The sequence below is a fragment of the Mercurialis annua genome, linkage group LG4 (assembly GCF_937616625.2).
Source record: "Mercurialis annua linkage group LG4, ddMerAnnu1.2, whole genome shotgun sequence".
NCBI lineage: Eukaryota > Viridiplantae > Streptophyta > Magnoliopsida > Malpighiales > Euphorbiaceae > Mercurialis > Mercurialis annua.
Genome location: NC_065573.1, coordinates 23,904,017 through 23,916,588, shown reverse-complemented (window position 1 = coordinate 23,916,588; position 12,572 = coordinate 23,904,017). Strand labels below are relative to the sequence as shown.

Here is a 12,572-nt window from a genome sequence, read left to right as displayed (position 1 = left end):
TCTCAGTCTGAGTATTTAACTGAATGGGACAATGATCAGAATTGTGTCTAGCAAGGTGGGAAACTTTCCAATCTACAAAGGTCTCCTGCCATTTAGCATTGGCAAAATACCTGTCCAGTCTCGCTTGAATAAGGTCCTCGCCCTCCCTCCTGTTGGTCCAGGTAAACTCGTTACCTTCAAAGCCCAGATCAGCAACCTCACAGTCGTCAATAGTAGCCTGAAAACTATCAATTTCTCTTTGGTCCCTTATACGTCCTCCCCGTTTCTCATAATTGTACAAAATCAAATTGAAATCACCGAATATCAACAAGGGAATACTTCTATCTCCACCAACCCTTCTCAACAAGTCACATGTAAGGTGCTTATTACAGCCCTCTGGCCACCCGTAGACCCCTACGCCCCTCCATTGCACATCCAAACTGACATCCCAAGAATAGAAGTCAATGTGGTTTTCCGAGAAATCATTTATCGTAACATCAATACTCTTTTTCCAGAACAGCGCTAGGCCACCACGTCTCCCAACCGAATCAGAAATAAAATAGTTAAAAGAGTCGAAACTTCTACAAATAGTACCAAACTCATCGCGAGAAAGTTTGGTTTCCATTAAAAAGAAAATGTTTGGGGAATTATTATGAACAACGAATTTAAGCGCACGTACCGTCCAAGGATTCCCCACACCTTGGAGGTTCCAGCTCAGGATTTTCATTGCGTCCGGCGAGACTGCTCCGCAGTCTCCGCCGATATCTCGATATTTCCAAACTTGTCTGATAACCCATCTCGAACTCTTTTTGAGAAAAGATTATTCAGCTCTACATTCTCCTGAATCATTGAGCGATTCCGTTTGGAAGAAATCACCAACGATGTACCTCTACCATTCCCCATCTCACGCTTGCTTTTTGGAGTATTTCTAATCCACTTTTTCTTTTTACTACTGCTTCCCTTGGCCAACTTTTTTATATGCACCTCCCCATTCGTTTGCTTCACCAACTCATCAATTTGGCCCATACTCACATTAACCTCCACCAATCCTTCAATAGTGTCTTCAGCTATCACTACACCTGCATGAGATTCTTGAACTGCTACAGTTTCATGCAACTTTTGCACGTCACTGTCATTTATTTCGTCCACCTCGTCTTGTCCATCATTCTCCCCAAACAAATTCCGTCGCACAACATTTCTCAAATTTACATTAGAAGATGTGGACTTCGATTGATTCTCCCAGCTCCTGCTTCCGGATCCCATGTACATTCTGCTCCCCATTAATTTCCTCCTCCGGGGGGTAGCACGAAGAATAGGGCCATATGGCCATTCTGAGAAGTCTGTTTGCTCCGGTTTATCTTCGCATTCAGCTTCTACATGGTCAAGCATACCACACCAATAACAGTAGTTATGGACTCGCTCGTATTTGAACGAAATCCAAACTTTCTCACCTAACGGATTTATAGCAGTCATACCTCTCATAAGGGGTTTATTAGTATCTATCACCACACGAATCCTGCTATATCTATTCCAATCACCTCCGCTATCATCATCCCTCTCCTCTACTTTACCGATTTTCGATCCAATTTTCTCTACCGCTGCCTTCCCACGACAGTTAAGAGGTAAATCATAGATTCGGACCCAGATTGGGCAGCCCGTTAATAACAGGTTATTAGGTTGCATATTACCTTTAACTGGTTCAAGCAGAATTAATTGCTTGTCAAAGTGCCACGGTCCCTCCCTGAGAATTTTCGCTCTATCGACCTTTGAAAAGAACTCACATATGAAGAGATTATCTCCTACATCTCGCATATTAAAACCCTTCGCAAGCCGCCAAGCGCTAGCTAGGGCGTTTTTCATATGGTTTAAACTATAGGGTTTATTTGTCAGCAACCTTCCCACAACACTTAGGTCGGACTTCTCTTCAACCCCCTCATCCACCACATCTTCGAGGTTAACTGCAAATTGTTCCTCCTCCGTTAACCTCAATTGAGCACAAGCTTCCACCAATCCTTCCTCCATCGCAAAACCCAAGTCCACCCTACGATCTGGAAACACAGCCCCACACGTACACAGACGGAAAATAACTCGGAAACTACCGAGAAAAGGCTTCACAAAGAAGAAAAAAACCTAACCCTAGGAAACCCTAGAATAGGAGAGAGACTCCACAGAGACGGGAGAGTATTGTTATTTTTATTTTAAATTAATCAGGATTAATTATAGTTAATTTTTAATTATGTGTTCCATTCTTTTGCAGAGGGATTAAAATAATATGGTTTGGCAAAATTCTAAAAGTAATTATCAATTATTTTAGCATAATTTTTTTGATATTTCATGCTAGCTAAATTAAGGGGGTGGATTGATCCTTTATTTTCTTTAGACATTAGATAATAAAACAAATCCCCATCACTATTTGAAAAATTAATGAAAAAGAAAAAAATAGTAAGTGATGGAGACTTGCATTAAAAGGAACAAATACAGAACGCAAAACCCTAAAACAAAAATATAAGAAAAGGCTGACAAAATATGAAGGAGCTCAGTCCCCGGAGAGAACCCATCATTGCTCTCTGATGTTCTCATTTAGTTTTTTCTCTGTACTATATCACTTAATCACTATCTCAATCTACTCTGTTTTGTGTAACCATGCACCATCTTATGTTCGTATACCTAGGTTTTACAGCTAAATAATTCACCACAGATTTGATTTGTTGACCATTTAAATAAATTACTTAATTATGCAGAATGTTAGTTGAGTTTTTTTTTTTCTTTTTATCAAAGGTGGAAATCGACTCTTTAAAGTCTCATGTTAGTTGTTAGTTACCGAGGCGTGGTTCGAACCCACAACCTCTCGATGCACTTAGAGACGCCTTAACCATTCAGGTTAGGCCCACATTAGTTGAGTTGAAAATTGAAATATTGGTGTTTAATTTATTAACAAAGGGTCAACGCGCTCCCAGAATTTGTGACACGGGGTCATCTAACCCAATTTATACTTTTTTGACCAACTAACTCCAAAACTCTTTATTTTTGGATCAAATAACCCCGTAATTGTATTTTTAAAACACTTAAAATACAAATCGGAGGTGAGGGATGCAAAAAAATAATTAAATACTTCCCTAATTGTTGCAATAAAATTATCCTAAACCTATTTTCTGAAATAAAAATATAAATTATGGGGTTATTGACCCAAAAATGAAAACATTTCGGGTTAATTGCTAAAAAATGTATAAATTAGGTTAGATGATTCCGTGTCATAAGTTCAGGGGACGTCTTAACTCTGTCTTCTTTAATTTATCATTTAGTCAAATAAAATATTAAATCACAATTTATCCCAGCTTTTAATCACTATTTTTTTTAAATGTCGCATTTAACATTTTATTTTTAATTTCCAACTTTCTAGTTACCCAGAAGTTGCCAACACTGTCCAGCATCTAATACAGAATAGCAATTTCAGTACCCTCTAAAGACCAATTAGGAAATGTTTGCCACTTCAAGATGGAGATAATTGGTTGATTAAGGAGTACTTGCCAACACGAACTGATCTTAACTAGCTTGTAGTTTAAAAAAGTTCAGATACATTTTGAGAAATATTTAGATAGACCAAGTTTATCATGTTATCCATAATTTTAACTATTTAGTCTATTGTGATAAACTCAAGGTTCAAATTAGCTATTTTTTTCCATTGCTTATTGACCACTGTTTTTTTTCAAAGCTATAAGATATATATTATTATATCTACAATATTTAACGTATGTAAATTTATTTAAATTTTATGCCATTCACGCTGTTTACATTGAATATATCGCTTGCTAATCTCGTTATCGTGACGGAACGATGCCACAGCTGACTCTTTTAACGCTTGTTGACCAATGTTAGGAACATGAAGTTTGTTTTAAAACATTTAAAAAGGGTTTGAATTAAATGTGTATTTAAATTCACTATAAAGTTGTGTTTGGATAAATTTGGATTTGGACTATAAATTTAAAATTCTATATATCAAATCCACAAATTTCAAATTTCAAATTTCTTATTTAGATAAATAAATTGAAATTAATTTTTTTTTTTTGAAATTTTAAAAATAGATTTTCAAAAAATTAAAACAATCCTAACTAATTCTTTTAAAAATCAAACCGAACCGAATCAATTTTTTTTTAATTTTTTCAAATTCAAAATGGATCAAAATTTTGAAAGAAATATTTTTTTTATAAAACAAATTGAATTAATCGGTTAGTCAATTATTTGGTTTCGTTATTTTTGGTTTAGTTTATACTAAAATTTAACCAATTTTTTTTATGTTCAAAATTACACCAACTAAAACCCAATTTTTTTATAACACCAGAGAAAACTGAACTTAAATTTTTCATTTTTTTCGAAATAAAAACAAACTGGAATTTTTTATTTCTCCAAAACCATGCTGAACTGAAATTTAAAAGAATTAATTTTTCAAATCAAACTGAACTAGTTAGTTCGGTTTGATTTTTTGTTCGATTTACATTAAAACTTAACCAAATTTTTTATAATATTAAATCTAATTTAATTGAACTGAATCGAACTTTTTTTTTCAAAAATAAAACAGAACTAAATTTTTCAATTTAATCAAAAATCAAAATTTTAAAGAAGGCCAAATGATCAAAAAAGGCCAAACCTTTCATGAAAGTTTCACAAAAGAAGGCCAATTTGTTCTGAAACACATGATTTCGTTTCAATTATGTCCAACTATACAATTTTAATTATGGGGCGCTGATGTGTGGCAATGCCACATAAGCGCCACATAGGCGCCACATAAGCAAAATTGTGTAGTTGGATATAATTAAAACGAAATCATGCGTTTCAAGATAAATTGGATAAAATTGAAAGGTTTGGAGTTTTGTGGAACTTTCATGAAAGTTTTGGTCTTTTTTGGTCATTTGGTCTATAAAAAATTATTATTTTTTAATCCAAATCAAACCAGTCGGGTTTTGCTAGATTATTTTAGTTCGGTTTATATTATAATCTAATTAATTTTGTTATGTCGAAAATCGGATCGAACCGAAACAAAAAAATAATATCTTATAATATCAAACCGACCGTTCAGGTTTAAAAAATGGAATTTTTAGGTTCGAGTTAAAAAATTATTGATCAATTTGTTAAAATATTTTTTATTATTTTGATTATTTTGTAAATTGTTTTAAAAAATCGATAAAGAACATCGGTCAAAATTGATCTTATGAATTTTTTTTAAAACAATCTCCTTCTGAATCGGATTATAATCGAACAAGTTGAACTGGATAGTTTTCAAAATAATAGAGCTAATAAATTATAATTTAAAATTATCAGGTTTGTACAAAATATTTCAAATCCTAAATTTTAAATCTGTATAAATTGATTTGGATTTGACTCAGATTTAAATGAGGAATTTTCACAAAAGTACTCCTTTTTTAAAAATATTTGTAAAGATATTCCGATTTTTGAAAAATTATTTTTTTACCTTTTTTTTCAAAAATTTATTTTTTTACTCTGAATTTATTTTTTTACTCTATTTTTTTTGTAAAAATACTCCGTTTTTGTAACATGTTTGAAACTGTATTATAAACGGTTTCAAAGATGTCAATTTAAGAAAAGTTTTGAAATCCTTTGAAACTGTAATTGAAACAGTTTTTTAAAACGGTTTCAAATTATTATTTAAGAAACCCTTATAAACTGTTTGAAACCCAATTAGAAATCATTTTTGAAATGGTTTATAAAACAGTTTCAAATTTTATTTTATTTTTTGAAACTGTTTGAAACTCTATAAGAAACTGTATTTGAAACGTTTTGTAAAACAACTTCAACTTATTTTTTAAGAAACTGGTATAAACCGTTTCAAACCAAATTAGGAACTGTCTTTGATACTCTATTAGAAACTATATTTTGAAACTATTTTACAGTGTGTTTTGAAACTGTTTGAAACTGCGGAATAAAAAAATAAACTGCGGTGTAAAAAAATTAATATTTAAATTTTAAGGTGTTTTTATAAATTTTAAATTTTTGAGATATTTTTGATATATATTTATAATTTTTTTAGGTATTTTTGTAAATCTCCCAATTTAAATTCTATTAAACTCCATAATCCTAACAAAGGATTCGGTCTATATCCAAATTTACGTCCAAATCCATATTCAAATGCACCCATGTTTACCTTTTATATTCATGAAAGGTTGAGGGGTTTTGAATAATTTGGCTAAATTTTAGTTATTAGTTTATCATTTTAATATAATTATTAATTTAGAATTATATTTTATCATTTAATGCACACTCGATGTTCTAAAATAATAGTACACTTTTTTATTTTATTTTTATCTTAAATACTTGTTCATGTTTTTTGTCCATTAAATTTTATAGTGTTGATTTTTTTATATTATTTTTATTTAAAGTTTATTATTTAATATTATTAGCCTAAAAAATAAATTAGTCTAAATAATTAATAAATTTATAATAAGAAATAAATAAAAATTGTAAAAATTATAACATTATATATATTTATTGAACAGTAAAAAGAATTAAATTATTATTTTAAAATGGAGAGAGCATCTAATTTTACAAACAATCACCTCATAATAATTATCTCTAGGGCTGACATAGAGAAAAGACCCCACAACATATGGGCATTGTACCAAAATCAAAATTTCTTATTTAAAATGCATTTGAAAACCCTAATAAGATCCAAACTACAAATGATTGCTGCTCCCCATACTGTCTCCTTAAGCCATTGCACTCTGTCCCCATCCTTCCCAATTTCCTTCTTCTTCATCATCATCACTATCATTATTTTCCTCTTCTTCTTCTCCAACTTTGACAATTTCAAGTTAAATTACAATTTTATTTATTTTAATTAAACCAAGCTATTTTTCTTAAAATATCAAAATAAATAGGTCATTGAGTTACTTTTTAATTTTATTTTATATTTGAAATTAATTTCTACTAAAACTAAATTGATTTTCTTTATAAATCAAATCGAAAGAAGATATAGTTTTATATTTTAAATAAAATAAAATTAGATTTATTAATTCGGATTGGTTGATCGGTTTTGGTTTGGTTACGCACATTTCTAATTACTATCCCCATCCTTAACTCACGTGATTTCCCTTACTCTAAGTCCCATGTAATTATATAATTTTTATTCACGCGTTATGGTTCATCCAATTTATTCTTCAATAAATAATGGGTACCTTTGTTACTTTAATAAGTGGTGAGATATCTTGTAATATGACTTTTTATTTTTTATTTCCATCATTGCTCCTCTTCTATTACGTAACGATGTAGATTTTGGGCGTAATTGTGGTGCAAGTGTTGACATTTTAGAATGCTACATGTAGAATGTTTATGTTGGAAATAATATTAAATAACTAAAAAAAATAAATATGTCATAAATAAATGGAAGTTATTCATAATTATTTTGATTTAAATTTTTAATTATCAGAGCATTTGACTTGCGTTGGATTAGCAAATAAGAATAGATTTATTAATAATTTTTAACCTTAGAAATATAATATCAATGAGTGTTTAAGAATCAAAGAGTTCTCCTCTATATTTTTTTTTTTTTTTTTTTTTTAACAAAGGCTAAAATTTCCATTAATAATAACGAAAATTACATGAACGGTTTCTCAACATACTGAGTCAACTATTCTAGAAAAGATGATGAGAGCTGTAAAAATACAGTCATCGACTAGGGCTAAACTAACCACCAAGGGTCACCCAAATTTGTAAACTAAAACTAAATCTAATAATAAAATCTAGATTTATTGAACGTTCTAAAGAAGTCTAACTTCGAATGCACGACTGATCACATCTTTTGTGATACATCTGTTCTCTTGAAAATTAAAAACATCATCGATATTGACGCAAAACATACCTGTACTTGATGAAATCCGTCGTAAGATGTTGCCTATAATTGTTTCAGAGATCCAAGTCGTTTGCACCGCAAAAAACAATTTCATCTCTAAAGATGAAAAAACTACTCTTAATTTCGATTAGATTAGATCTAATCTCAATTAAAAGACTATGGTAGAAAATAATTTCAAGATCTAGACCAAAATTGGCCAAGAAAGAAACTTTATTCGAAAACTAAAGATAAAAACTATGAAAAAACTAAATTTGAGAGATTGGTGAGGTGATTTTTGGCCAAAAATGGCCAAAAACCACCCCCAAATAAACAAGAAAAAGAAAACTTACTAGAATTTGAGTTTGAGAGATTTTTCAAAAGAGAGAGACGGCTAGGGTTTTGATTAAGGAGTTCTCCTCTATATTAAACCAACCAATAGTGACTGGTCTAGACTTTACATTTGAGAAAGGATATATATCAAATACATTAGAAGAGGCAATTCAATTTTTTTTATGAAACTCTGTACTGTTTCTGATCAAATTTAACTGAAATGATAGTTATATTCTTAGAATTGGAATCATGTTTACTCAGATGTGGCAAACGCAATTTGTCATGCATCTTACCACATCAAATAAGTATAATAAAATTGATTGATATTTCTATTAAGGCAATTCTTTTTTAGGTTAATTCCATAAAAAAATCATAATTTTTACACGAAATTTTATTTTAATCACGATTTTAAAAGTTGTCATATAAAATCATGAATTATTTTTAAATCTATCACCAAATTAATTTCCGGTGTATTTTTACTCACATGGCCACCGAAATCCGGCGGATTTGAAAAAAAAAATGAAAGGTAAAAATACGTTGGAAAATAATCGGTGATAGATTTGAAAACAATGAAAGTTAATAGTTTTATATAGAAACTTTTTAAAGTCGTGATTAAATGAAATTTTGTGTAAAGTTCGTGATTTTTTTATAGAATTATCCCTTATTTTTAATACCAAAAGTTTTGCTTGTATCGTCAGTTATAGTCAAATATTTCAAAATCGTCTGATTTATACCATTTTGAGATATAAAACTTTCTGTAGCCATCGTCGAATCGAACCGAAAAATTGCATGTTACTCATCATGTTGAGGCGAATGACATACTAGTTTTTGGTTCGGTTCGCAATTGATTATTAAAAGTTTTAAATATCTTAAAAAGGTCAAATCAACCAATTTTAAATTTTTTTGTTATAAATGAAGGTTTGGTATTAGAAAAAAGATTTGCATTTTCAATTATCAATCTATTTTAATCGAATCAAACAAATTAAAAAAGTCCAGACAATCGGTTAGTGTTAGGGGTAGACGATTCAATGACCGAACCGATCCATGCCGATCCCTCCGTCTAAAATCTCTCTTTTTTTTGGGTAAACAATGTGGTGTTTAATAAGCATTAGATTTGGCATTTGAAGCAGAATGAAGAAATGAAATGAAAATAGAATGGCTGAAAAAAGTAATAAATGGAAACATACTTTTTCTTGGACGTCTGATACACACATGGAGGGGTCACTACTCACTAGTCAATGAAATGCAAAGGGGCAGTTCCTTCTCACGTGCATGCCATTTCAAAAGCTCTTTTTTCATGAATCCCTCATATAGTAGTGCCATTGATCTTTTAACTCAATTGCAGACCTTTTTTTTTATCAGAATATATATCTATTTACTAGTTATAATTATCACGTATTTTGATAATTGCATCGTATATAATTTTGGTTATTTTCACAAAACAATGTTACCGTCGACCTTTATTAGTTTGCAGCTACTAATTTACAGTCTTCTGTCTTCAATTTTCGAATATTTAACCTTCCATCCTTTCAATAATTTCATAAATTTTTTTATTTTGATTAAAGTGGAATTTAAATCCAAAATTTTAAGAGTCTTGGATTTTATTTTCTGCCAATTGGGCTGAAAATCATTCTTTTTCTTTTTGATGAAAAGCGAAATATTATTCTTTTTATTTTGGTTGTGTCTTGGCCCTTACTACTCAACGTTTGGGATATGATTAATTATGTTGCTTCCTTGACCACCGTGGCAACATCTTCTCGAAAGCGCCTCATTGCGTCGTCCATTGTGCGATCCATGGCTTTCTGGAAGGTCTGATCTGACCAATCTCCTGGGGCGGACGTGGGACTGCTAAATCCTTGGAAGAAGATCTCGGATCAACATGTTGCTCCTGGTGCTATGGCTGTTTGAGGGCTGTCCTCGGTAGATCCTCCTAGTCCGCCTGGTAACAGACCTTTTTCTTTTGCCGTTTGTCCCGGGGCGCCTTGGTTAACGTCCGTCATCTCGTGATCTGATCAGCAAGAATTTTTTTGGGAGTGGTTCCTACATACGGCGCCAAATGATGGATCCGGATGTCTGACGTGCGGCTCGGGTCCTGAAATAGGACAATAGGATAAGAATCAGAAACAGCGGGTCCGGGACTCCGGGACCGCTTCGAATCTTTAGTCAGTTAATTTTGGTGTGTAGGAGTAATATAAAGTGGTCGAATTTTATCGTACCTTTGGAAGCATAGGCTCGTGTCCTATTTATAATGTTTCCAGTTGTTGGAACAATTGCTGTTTGAAATTTTCAATTCTGAAAAGACTGAGTGGCGGATTAGGTTGCTCTCTCAAAGGTGCAAAGTTGACGATCAACCACATCGCTGCTCATCTCGAATGTGCAAAGTTGACGATCAACCACATCGCCCCTAGGATAAAACAGTCGAACAGTATTGCCATCACTGCACTGTGGTGACAGTTCGATAACACTTATTCTTATTGCTTAAGAACGAAATTTATAACACAACAGACGTGTCTCCTTTACTCAAAAATGAGCTCCGTATTTCAGTGTATTAAACAAATGAGAGGAGAACCTCCATTTATAGGAAAGCAAAGAGGGGACAAAGCATTAAAAGCAATAAATTTGAAATCTATTTTTATTGAAATATAATCAGTAAAACGAAATTAAATGTGAAAGAGCTGATTAAAGAATAGTGTTTTGTTGCAAAAAATAATAATAAAACAGTTATAAGAAATTTAGTGCCCAATCCAGACCAGATCAGGCCGGACAGACAGCACGCGCGCATGTGGTAAATCGGTAATTATTTAACTCCTAACCCACTCACAAAACTGAGTACCCCTCGGGCCCAAACCCAATTGAGTAAACCACTACATATAAAAGTCATACTCCTTACCAATGTGGGAATTCAATGCAGTTTTCTTATTTTGAAATTTTCACAATAAAGTGTGTTCACACACACTTAAGTCAACAATCCCCCATTTGAAATTTTTTAAAATATCTCGAGCAATTTTTGTATCAATAAGATTGTGCATATACAAAGGTGTCTTTCGATTTGAACCTTTACATAGTGAGTAAGATTCTGATTCAACAAGAGTGACTCGTAGTCTTGAACTCTGTCTCGGACATCAAACCACGCATAACCTTTTCATTAAGTGTATTTAAAAGCCCATGCATTTATCACCCTACATGTCTATCCTAGTTTAGTGAACGCTCTAAATATTTTGCCTCAAATTTCATGGAAAGCGGCCCCACTTCCGCATTCATCAAGGTGAAGCTATCAAGAGTACTTCTGTAGCTAGGTATTCCACTCCATATGAAGTATAGACTTCATTAAGAAATTATATTAATTCATCCTCTAATCGTTTCAGGAATCATGCTTCAATATTCCATGTTCTGACTCATATCATTCATAACTTGTTATTACCTATTGAAACCTATTTTTTGGGATCTCCAGTCAGTTAGGTCGGGTTACCATTATGAATGACTCATTCTATAGGCAATAATCCCACTTTTTTGGATGTTTTATGGATTTTCTCTCTAGTTAATCCTTTCGTCAAAGGAGTTGCGAAGTTATCATCAGTGCGTACATGATCCACTCTAACAGCCCCTGTTGAGATAAATTCTCTAACAGTGTTGTGCTTACGACGTATCTATCGTTTCTTACCGTTATAGTAACGGTTCTCAATTTTTGCAATAGTCGCGGTACTATCGCAATGAATCAACACAACTGGTATCGGTCTTTCGCATAAGGGAATGTTAGCTAGCAGACTTCTTTGCCATCCTGCTTCTTCACTAGCAGCAACTAGTGCTATCATTTTTGACTACATCGTAGATTGAGCCAAAATCGTATGTTTCTTTGATTTCCAAAAAACAATTCCTCCAGCTATACTAAATATATAGCCGGTCGTAGCTTTGGAATCGTCTGATAATGTATTCCAATCTGCATCACTGTATCCTTAAAGTACATCAGGATGCTTCTAATAATGTAATCTAAGATTCATGGTTCTTTTAAGGTATCTCATGACCCTTTCAATAGCATGCCAATGCTCAATACTAGGTCTACTAGAAACCTGCACAGTAATCCAAAGACGTAAGCAATGTCGGGTCTAGCACAATCAATGGAATACCAAAGGCTGCCAATGATGCTCACATAATCAGATTGTCGTACACTATCACCGGTGTTATTGAAATTTTTTACGCTTGGATCATAAGGTATACAAGCAGGTTTACAGTCAAACTAATTATATTTCTTTAGGATCTTCTCAACATAGTGAGATTGATCTAACGAAATTCCATGTTCACTCCTAGTAATCTTTATACCAAGGATTACACTCGCTTCTCCAAGATCTTTCATATCAAAGTCGGCACGCAACAATGATTTAATATCCTTTACAACATGAATATTTGATCCAAAGATCAGCAAGTC

The 12,572-nt window shown here is 32.4% G+C and overlaps 1 protein-coding gene across 1 annotated transcript; it reads right to left on the bottom strand.

Annotated features, from left to right (window-relative positions):
- Window positions 1–702: 702 nt before the first annotated feature.
- On the bottom strand, window positions 703–11,961 carry LOC126678468 (uncharacterized). Its single transcript, XM_050373366.1, has 2 exons — window positions 11,811–11,961; window positions 703–2,027 (listed from the first exon to the last, which is right to left on the bottom strand). The coding sequence occupies exons 1-2, from the start codon at window positions 11,959–11,961 to the stop codon at window positions 703–705; spliced, it is 1,476 nt and encodes a 491-aa protein (XP_050229323.1).
- Between the last annotated feature and the right edge of the window lie 611 nt (window positions 11,962–12,572).